The sequence below is a fragment of the Dicentrarchus labrax genome, unplaced genomic scaffold (assembly GCF_905237075.1).
Source record: "Dicentrarchus labrax unplaced genomic scaffold, dlabrax2021, whole genome shotgun sequence".
Lineage (NCBI taxonomy): Eukaryota > Metazoa > Chordata > Actinopteri > Moronidae > Dicentrarchus > Dicentrarchus labrax.
Genome location: NW_026136711.1, coordinates 17,323,791 through 17,334,308, shown reverse-complemented (window position 1 = coordinate 17,334,308; position 10,518 = coordinate 17,323,791). Strand labels below are relative to the sequence as shown.

Sequence of the window (10,518 nt, the reverse complement as noted above, 5' to 3'; positions counted from 1 at the left end):
TTAGTATTTATTATTTATTACTTATCATGCATGTGAGCAAACAATGCAAAATGATTTTTCAGATATGTCTGTTTTGTACAAATGCCTCCTTACTTGCATTTAGCTGATTCACTGTACGCTGCTCCTGCCAGTGAATACAATGAATCAGGAGTCAGCATACAGTAGTTAGATGGACATGGATAATAAGCTGTAAAAAGTGATTAGATTTCATTGAATTACAACATGGAATATTGCTGTTTGATTAAAAACATGTGATCAGAAAATTAACAGAATTAGTATAAGAGTGTAGCCTGTTTTTCTTCAAATCTGTTTAGACTATATACAATCTTCTGGTATATAAAACTCTACCACATAAAATGCTGTTTATTTTTTAGGACTTTTCTCTACAACAAACAGGAAAATCAATCAATAGTACTGCTCACAATGAAATATATGATGTGGGGCACCAGCAAGTAGACGTGGCTTTATAGGGGTCTTGAGTCAAAAAGGCAACGCTTTTCCCACCCCCAAAAAATAAAATAATAAGGTCAACCAATCAATTGGTATCAGGTTATGGCCTTGGTGTGGACTAGACTTGTAAATAGTTGAATTTAAGTTTGATTTTGGTTTTTGTTTCATTTGAAGAGGCTAAGACCAGAGTGCATGATACATAAAAGGTAGAACAGGCTCTAGGAATATAACTGACATGTAAATAAAACCAAACAACAACAATAAAATACTCTGAGGCAGTCAAAGTAAAATTTTATGACTGGACTACATCAGTGCTTACAATCAGCCACTTAGATCGTATGAAAATGACACAGACATCTTTTAAGATAATAAAAACATTACTTTATAATTCAACCACTACCTCGCTTTTAAAGGATCATTTTAATATTGCAGTTGTGTAACGTGTGAATATGGTCAATAAACATCTATATATGTGAGTAGTTGCAGTGGTTCTTCTCTGTATGTAAATCAGAGAGCCCAGAAACTAGAAGGGTGGTGGCTTGTTGTCAGGAAACATATTATAATAATTTCCAACCCAAATTATGTTTGGTAATTAAGCCCCAGTAATCTTCTCTTCAGATTACAAGAAGAAGGCGGAAACAGTCGTCTCTGCCTCTGTAGACGCTGACATTGTGTTCATGTTGGAGAGAGCATCCAGCTTTGGCTGTTGCAATACTATGAACAAATTCTTACTATGATGTTCTTAATATATTGATATCCTTACTCTTCAGTTAAAAGGAAATCTCTTTAAAAGTGATGTCACAGCTCAGCAAAAGCCGTCCTCAGTATCTCTCCCTGTAAAACCTGAAACCACAAACACAGTGTTGATTGCTGTCAGCACTGTTACCATTATAGAGGCTTTACATTATGTTCTCTGTGGAAATAATGTCAATTCACTGTTCTTGTGTTTTGTGTAAGTCCAAATTCCAGTATCCAGTCCAGTATTTTGTCATTGTTGCACAGCCAAAATCAGGGCAATTTTTAAATTAAGTAATAATAAAGTAACTGAAATTTGTGTATCCAGAGGTGTAACTTCAGTGTCACACACAAAGTGGGAACTTTGAGTTTGTTCTGCTTTGAATCTGTGCTCAGATGTTCACAAAAGCACTTTCACAGTGTCTACGTTTAACCTTATATTAGCCCAATCCTTTGTATAACATTAAAGCTTGTCTACACATTCACAAACTTTAGCACTGATTTGTTTCTCAGGTTGACAGAAGGTGATATGCACACATTTAACTTTGAAATTACTTCTAAACATTATTTCCTAAGCTCAGATATTATTGATCGTTGTTTGTGCCCATAGACGTGCCTTATCTCAGGCAAACACTGCAGTCTGTAGGCATTTAGCATTTCATTTATTATTTATTATTTATTATTTATTTATTACTATATATGAAGTACTCAACATGCAAGACATTATCTGGAACTAACCAATATTGACGTTTGCAAGACTCAAATCACACAGAGTGCACCTTCATCACAGCGAAGCCGACAAACCGCAAATGGCAGGAAAATGCATCCATTACTCAGTTCATACATACTCACACACATAGGCAAAATGATACACTTGATCACAGTCAAATGACAAATGAAACATTTTTAAGAGCAAATGGTTTTTGGTCAAGGCTCTGACTGCTGGTATCCATTAGTGGTCCATTAGGAAATGCATGACAGAAGACTTTGCATGGTTGATCAATACAGTGTAGTGTGCACAGTAAAGAGGGCGAGGCAGTCAACACACTGCTGAAGAATATCAGTGGCACTCAGGCTCCTTGCAAGACAGGACAGTTTCTTCAGATGGAGGTAAGAAAGACTCAATATTTGCTTTTATACATTTGAAATGTATTCTTGATTATCTTTATGAGTAATGTAAGTTAAGTGCATGAATCATGTTACCATGTATTTAATGTATTTAAAACATACAGAAAGATAATTATCTCCATCACAGCAGCCGTCATGTGCGAGCAACACATTTGAGTGTGAATTTGGAATTGATTTCAGTTGTTTGGTGCAGGTTTCAGAGGTGAATATGTCAGACCTGGAGAGTGGCATGGTCAACATTATCAAAGTTTTCCAAAAATACTCTGGTCAAAAGTGCAAGCTGAGGAAAGCAGAGCTTAAAGCGCTTATTAACAACGAGATGAATAATTTTATTATGGTAAGTTATGGAACCGAAAGTGTATAAATTGGCATTGTTTATGGCTGGTGATAATTACAAAAGACTTTTAATTTATTGTCCATTGCCTGAAAATGTTTTACTTTATTTCAATTTTCCTGCTGAAAAGAAAATCCAAGAGAATGAAACTCTGGATGAGCTCTTTGCGGACCTCGACCAGAACGGAGACCTGGAGATTGACTTCAAGGAGTTCATCACCCTCATCTCCATGGTCACCTCAGCGTGCCATGAACTCTTCATCCCGAAACAACCATAATGATTAGTTAGTTAGGTTGTTTGTTTAGATCCCCATTAGCTACTGCAATGTCACAGTAGCTACTCTTCCTGGGGTCCTCTTTTGTATTCTTTAAACAATACTTCTATAACAGAAACTATATCAGTACACATCCATAACATTCATATTCACTATGAGACACAATACACAACACAACAATAAGACACCAAAGTCTGTATACTACATACAATAGCTCTATAAAATAATTAAATTTCTTACATAATTAAGACAAGAAATCACATTGCATCTTATGTTTACTCATTACTAAGTATAAAGAATTTGAGCATCACAGTAAATGTCTGATTTATTTATGTGAGACTGGATGATGTACTACTGAGTGTATATGAATAAGGTGTCTGAGAAGATTTTAACCAAGATGGATCTTTGTTACAACTTTTGTTTAGTTTTGTATAAGTTTGTTGTATAGAATGAAATGTACAATGATAACACATGAAAGATTCCTCAACTACTACTTTGTTTACCATGAACATTTTTTTATGTCTGTTATTATTTGAAAGGCTACAGACAGGCATTGGAAATTAGTAGTAGCTAAAAATGCTGTGATATGTTGCACCGCAGTGAATTGTTGAATGCAATTATCTGTATACACTGTATCTGTCCCTATCAAATAAACATGTAATGAAATGAAAATTAAGGACACAGTGATACTGAATGTAGCCAATATCTTGTATCTCTGAATAAACAGTCTGAGCTGGGCCACCTTGTGGCAGGACAGCAGCAACAATTTACTCCTGCAGATGTAGACATGTAATGTGTCCTATCTAGAGGCAAGACAAATAACGGTGATATAACATCTATGAGTCTAAACTGCTGCTAAAATGACTTTTCTTCCCTTCTGGTGGTGTTCATGGCAGGTTAAGGACCGTTCTGACAGTGACCAATCAGCTCTCCCTGGGGGAGAGCTGCAGCCTGCTACATATGAATTACACACCGCTTCTAGGAGGTCCTTTACGTCCAGAAACAACACATTTCTTTGTCTCCCTGGATTCTCTGCTAGTAAATTTTTCTCCGATAAAGGCAGCATTTCACAGTCATATTTATGAGGAGCCGTTTTCTATCTCACGATTTTTATTCACCATAGATTCCCCCTCTTAGATTACTTTCCATAAAACCCAGGATCTTCTTCCAGGCATCTTCCTGGGCAGCAGCGTGGGGAGTGAGATGACCTCCCCACAGAGTTGTCCCTACAGGAGAAAGAATGGCATTACAATTAATATTCAATATTACAACGAACAGTCTCATATTAAAAATGTAATGACAACAAAACTCCGGGATGGGGCTCACGTTTTTTTGGTTTGACGCTCCACAGGGACGTTCTTGAATTGGGTGTGTATGGCGGTTCAATCAGGTGACCAGCACCCGGGTACGACAGACGGGTGAACAGCTGGGATTTACCTGCAGCCCTCAGGGTCTCCTCAATCTGATAACCAATAACAAAGTGCTTTAACAACAACCAATAACTGTACAGTGAACAAATAAACAAAACTGTTTGAGAAATACTTTACTACTAAAAAAAAAAATCTATCTACCAGGTTTGCATTCTCTATGCTGGAACAGCTCAGGTCATCTTCACCCACTATGTATGTTACTGGACAGGCGAGTCGCTCAATCTGCAAAAACACAAAATGTCAATGATACAAAATATTTATACGCATCTGTGTGTGTGTGTGTGTGTGTGTGTGTGTGTGTGTGTGTGTGACAGTCTGTGTGTGTGTGTGTGTGTGTGTGTGTGTGTGTGTGTGTGTGTGTGTGTGTGTGTGTGTACAGTCTGTGTGCTGTGGTGGATTCAGGGGGCAGGATGGAGGTTTCACATCACCTTCACTTTGCTCTCAGAGGAAAGGTTAGCAGGCAAGGAGACATCTCTGAAACTGACGTGCCCTTGATCATCAAACGTCCAATATTTCTGTTCACTAACAAAGAGAACAGAGAAAAAACGTACCAGAAAAGCTGTCTTACTAGATCTCAACCAATAAGACAATTAAATTAACAACGAACTGTTCATTTATAAAAATAAGTTAAATAAGAGTATTTTAGTCTATCAACTCACCGTAAGTATGACACCTGAAACTAGCCCCAATCAGATCAGATAGATTCCACAGGGCTGTCTTAATAATAATAATAATAATAATAATAATAATAATAATAATAATAATAATAATAATAATAATAATAATAATAATAATGCCATTATTATCCTTCAACTTTAATTACCATTTACCTTTCAAAATCTTCTGTCTTGCCATCTGCATCTGACAACTTGGTGGTACTTCCTATGGGGCCATTGATACAAATCAAACAGGATGGCTGGAGAAGAGAACATAAATTGTTGAAAGTCAAAGAGAACTTCATCCTACAAGCTGAAACTTAATAAAGTCATAATTAACATTCTGCAGCTAGAGATGTAGTACATTTATTTTTATACTGATTCATTCTAAAGAAATAGGAGTGATTTTTCATGTACAAGGAGCTATGTATGGATCCAACTGTAGATAAATAAATAAATGATCAGACATAGACCTCTCTGACATACTTTGACACCGGTCTGAGTGGCAATTCGAAGAGTCAGGTAGACTCCAAAGGAGAGACCGATGATCCCAATTCTGTCGGCGCAGACCTGATGATGATCTTTAAGAAGGTGGAATGCTGACTGTCCAAACAAAAACATCATTAAAGTCAGCTTTTTAAAAAAAAAAGTGACATGTATACATAGTGCAGAAAGAAATAGACGTAGTGTAGGACATCTGCATCTTATCTCACCTTGAAATATGAATCACCAACATTGATGCGGTTTTGTGGGCCGGGCAAATCTCTGTGCCCTATGTAGGCAAGGGACAAGCTAGCATAGCCTCTGGAAGCAAACAGGGCGGAGCGGTACTCCACCAGTCCTCCACCCATTCCCCACAGGTCCAACATGGCTGGAAATGGGCCTGGGCCTACAGGAAATCAGTACAGTAGGTACTGTTCAGAGGACACAATGTTTCCACGCCAGTCTTGAAACGAGTAAATGCTTCAAATCTTGTGCTCACCGGGTGGTAAAAACAACGTCCCTACAACTCCATCCTGCCTAATATCTATTCTCTGTACGCCCGGTGCCATGTACCAGCGCTCAGTAGTTACTGCAGCAAGCTCAGTGCTCTGTCTTTCACTGGGTGAAACGTGGCCCTCCAGTAAGGACACGTGCATGACGAACGGAGTCTCTACGTTTTTCTTCCTCAGCCTGTGAAGAAGTGCACATTTCAGTCAGCGAACATGTTTCGTTTTAGTACGACAGTAACAAGCATTTTAATTTGTGTGACAGTGTGACTCCTCTGATGCACAAGAACAAACGTGTGACATCATTAAATCATTAATCATTTCTTGAGGACTTTTATTGCCTTTTATTGCTAGTGACAGCAGTACAGTGACAGAAAAGGGGGGAGAGAAACAAACAGCAAAGGGCCACAAGTCAGAGTCGAACCCATGGCGGCTGCAGCAAGGACTCATGGTACATGAAGAGGTACCCTGGTGCCCAACAAGCTGATATTGATTGATACTGACACTTTATTAAAATGGTCCTAAATTCTAAGATAGTTGGATGCTGAGAGAGAACCACATCTGTATTTATGGACCAACTAACTTGTTTGAGGCTATGGTTGTATGTTCTGTGAAAGCATGTGGAAAATATGGCTTTAAAATGACCACTGTGTTCACTCTCCATTAGTAACAGGGTTAAAGTATAGGTCGATGCTACACGTGTATAAGACAACAGTTGGTTGGGTTCGATGCCCTGAAACATTGATTTCTTTAGGTCTCTGTGAGCTTGTTTTCATCACCTGCCTCAAACCTTCTCTTGCACCAGGAGCTGGCTGCAGTCCCCAGAACAGTCCCATCGGCTCACAGCCTGAATATGAACCTCCGACTGAATGATCCCTGGTCACTGTTGAGGGGACAGATGGGGAAGGAAGGTTACCAACTGCCTCCATAAAAGTCTAAATGGTTAAAATATTTCAACTCTAATTTAATTTCAACTTTACTCTACACACACTTTATTCAGTTTAATTGCTCTTTTGCTGTCTCTGGTTCAAATATCCTTTTAGTACCTGTATACATATTTAAATGAGATGTGACCTGCTCTGACACTGGTTGTGCAGCAGCAAAGTTTAGAATATAAGACTAAAGCTGCAGAAAACTACACAAAGTTTTAATGTCACACTAATCATAGCGTTTTCCAACAAGTATTAGAACCAGTTTTTATAATGTTTTCTTTCAGCAATTGTACAAATTAATATAATAAACTTGTGGTATTTGCATTATTAGGGAATATACTCTACTACAGGAACTCACAGTTGAGAGTGCCATCTGCATTTGTTTTATAATGTGCGAATGCCTCCCACAGGTCTCCATCCTCACTGTGCATTTGTGCACACACTGTGACAGGACAGTGTGGGGGCAGAAAACGTCCTTTAATGCTGATCTGTTCATCTACGAGGGCACGAACGGGAGCAGCGGTCAGTAGGGGGGCTTGTCTAAAACTGCTCTTCCACCGAACTCCACCTACGGGTAGAAGAAAAATATACCTTGAATTATGTACAAAAGAGGTATTAGATTTTGTGTAATGTATTAGAGGGCTCATAAAGATCCAACAGACTTTTGCTCAGGAAATAAATTACACAACTCCAAGGCAACGAAACAAAATGTGGAAAACACTGCATGCTTTTGGCAGATGCTTTCTGTTCACAGCAGCTTACATGTTTCCCCACACACACACCTATCAGGAGGAATTCTGGCTTCATTGTTTATAGCTCAAGGACATGTTTGGACGAGAGGAGCTGGGAATGAAATCACTAAACCCACAATTAATAGTGTGCTTGGCTAATATGTTTCTGCATCTTAATGCACACATTCATAGCCAGTGAGGAGACATGTGTACCTGTAGCGCAGTAGTTCATGAGAGAACAGCAAGTATGTTTAAAAATTATTAATCTTCAAACGTGTGCAACTTTCCTTTTAAGACGGTTTAGAAGCGTAAACTAATAACTTGTTCTTTGGCCCGTGGTCTAACTCTGGAAGTGTCTCAGCAGGTTTTTGAGCTGCTCACTTACAAACTAAAATAAAGAGAAACAATGCAAAAAAAACACAAGCTGGAAGTCTACAAAAAGAATCTCAATTGCTATAATAAGACAGAGACACATCTCTGCAGCATATCAACACAATACTCATGGGAAAGGCCAAGAATACATTCATAGACAAGCACTTAAGTCTAAATAAGAATCCTAAAATTAACTCACAAAATCAAATATTTTACATATTAACACAAAAACCATAGTTGCAGACCTGAAGCATTATAGTAGCATTAGCATATTAACTCAGTAGATTTCACTGCCCAGCTCAAACACAAGCTCTCCTAGAACCCATTTATAAAACACGATAAAGAAAAGAAGAAAGAAACAATGTTCTTACCCACAGTGCGATGCAAACATGCCAGGTTCCTGTGTACACTGATGGATGGTATCTTCATCTCTATGAGCTTCCGTATTGTTGTCACACTGATATGTGCTCGGACCATTGTGGAGCTTCTGTCGACCCTAAGAAACGAGATCAAACACTAAAATACATAAAACAATTCATGTCTATGAGTTAAATAAAGTTGCTCTGCTGCAGTAAATGGAGGTGCAGAGTTACATATTAAACCTTGCAACTGATACAAGAGTGAACTGCACACACGCTGCCAGGACTTGTCAGGCTCTGTTAGTAATTAACCTTTGGACCTTTGTCCTGCATAACCTTCCAGCCAAAACAGAACAGATGTAAGAAGCTGCTTTATGACTGGCTACGTCCTGAAAAATTTAGTTTTTTCCTGTTTACCAGCAGGTTTGAGCCTGCCAAATGTAAATTATTAGTTAAATGCTAGTTTAAATAGATTTTTTGTTTACAATATGTAATGAATTCATGACCAAAACTCTGCTTTGACTCACCTGGGAACTGTCAGTGGTTTCCGTTTGAGAAATATTGAAAATAATTAGAAATGCAGCCGTGCATACCTTATCTGTGGAATTTTAATTATTTTTTATAAATGAGAAAAGTGTGTAAACATGTAGTTTAAATAGTTGGAAAACTGATTAATTCAATATTTAGTTCAGCTGGAAGTGAACTTCTCAATTGATCTTCTACTTAATGGTGGAAGAAGTACTCAGGTCCTTTACTTAAGATTAAAATGAACAATACTGTAATATAAATATATGAAGTGGTAGTTGTAAGCATACAAATTAAATTAAATTAAATTATTATTAAATTAAATTATAATTGAAATTAAAACATTTCCCTTACAGGTTTGCTGAGATTTACAATTAAATTCGGCCCAGAATGACCCTGACTATGACCCGGCTATAAACTTTTTGTTGTGGAAATTGTGTTTCGATGCATTTTGATCTGGGGGATCTTCACAGTTAATTTATATTTTATATAGTCACAGTCTGGGTCATTCTTAAAAGGATTTTTTTTTTAAATGTAAGTTCAAATATGAGGGAATTATGAGGGTCTTACAATGTTCTTTGAGGTGACTTTCCCTTTATTTGATTCACATCTGTACAGTAAAATTACTATTTTTTATGATCGTACTCAGAATCGCCATGAACAGAACATTTATCAAACCTCTTAAAAAAAGGGTTAAAAATAAATTAATAGTCAATGAGTTGCAATTTATTTTAACTTTGCCTTTAATGTTCTCCAAAAACAGAGCATATAAATGCTCTCAAACTGTTAGATAGTGAGCAGAACTCAATGGGACAGCGGTTTAATATTAAATATAAAAGAGGGATTTCCCATGCGTTAGGCTACAAAGTATCTGCAGGAGGATTTAAGAAACGACGGCTCATGAAGCGCAGTCGTGTATTTCCAATCTGTCACTTCTTCTGTTTGCAGACACAGAGAAACGCTTTCACACGAGGCTGACACACAGTTTAATTATGGTTGGGCTGTCAGTGAACAGTAAATCAAGTTATCTGACCAATACGTGTCCTTTTAGTTGCACAGAAAGTTCCGGAGCAACTTTACCTTAGAAAGAGAAACACTGTTGATAAAGGAGCCATAGAAAGGGGGAGGGCTTGACCCCTTCTTCTCTGGATGACGTTGATCTTTATTATTTATTTAATTTCAGAGGAAATCAGCAAATCTTTGCATTAGAGAAGCTAAACCCAGTCAATGTTTGGTATTTTGTGCTTGATGAATTACTTAAATTATGAATTACTTATCAACTTTGTTTTGTTTAATGACTACTTGATTAATCAACCAATTGTTTAAGCTCTAAAATACACTTTGGATTAGTTGTGGAAGTAATAAATGACACTGTGAAAAATAATAAATGTTGCTATGACAATATGTCAGTCTGAGTAAAGTCAATGATATGTTGTAATGTTATTATTTATTCTGCGATGTTAAATCGTAAACCACATTTCTTTTTTTTTAATTGAGAAAAACTTAAATTTAGAATTATTTTGCTCTTACAATCAATAAACAAACAATGAAAAATATTTAAATGTTTTCGCTAGAAATCTTATATTTGAAACTAATGTTACAA

At 37.2% G+C, this 10,518-nt stretch overlaps 2 protein-coding genes across 4 annotated transcripts; one reads left to right on the top strand and one right to left on the bottom strand.

Annotated features, from left to right (window-relative positions):
* The first annotated feature begins 2,212 nt into the window (after nucleotides 1-2,212).
* On the top strand, nucleotides 2,213-3,593 carry LOC127372479 (protein S100-B-like). The gene is made up of 3 exons (XM_051416212.1): nucleotides 2,213-2,295; nucleotides 2,507-2,650; nucleotides 2,778-3,593. The coding sequence occupies exons 1-3, from the start codon at nucleotides 2,290-2,292 to the stop codon at nucleotides 2,922-2,924; spliced, it is 297 nt and encodes a 98-aa protein (XP_051272172.1). The 5' UTR covers nucleotides 2,213-2,289; the 3' UTR covers nucleotides 2,925-3,593.
* Nucleotides 3,594-3,601: 8 nt separating this feature from the next.
* LOC127372454 (bile acid-CoA:amino acid N-acyltransferase-like) lies at nucleotides 3,602-10,108 on the bottom strand. Of its 3 annotated transcripts, none has more exons than XM_051416160.1 (12): nucleotides 9,996-10,108; nucleotides 8,403-8,527; nucleotides 7,287-7,496; nucleotides 6,780-6,879; nucleotides 5,990-6,180; nucleotides 5,721-5,896; nucleotides 5,494-5,610; nucleotides 5,182-5,267; nucleotides 4,780-4,873; nucleotides 4,493-4,573; nucleotides 4,248-4,383; nucleotides 3,602-4,147 (listed from the first exon to the last, which is right to left on the bottom strand). In XM_051416160.1, the coding sequence occupies exons 1-12, from the start codon at nucleotides 10,028-10,030 to the stop codon at nucleotides 4,032-4,034; spliced, it is 1,467 nt and encodes a 488-aa protein (XP_051272120.1). In that variant the 5' UTR covers nucleotides 10,031-10,108; the 3' UTR covers nucleotides 3,602-4,031. The 3 variants fall into 3 exon arrangements, with proteins under 3 accessions (XP_051272120.1, XP_051272121.1, XP_051272122.1); XM_051416161.1 differs by having other exon boundaries at nucleotides 9,949-10,028; XM_051416162.1 differs by lacking the exon at nucleotides 9,996-10,108 and adding an exon at nucleotides 8,634-8,652.
* Nucleotides 10,109-10,518: the final 410 nt, after the last annotated feature.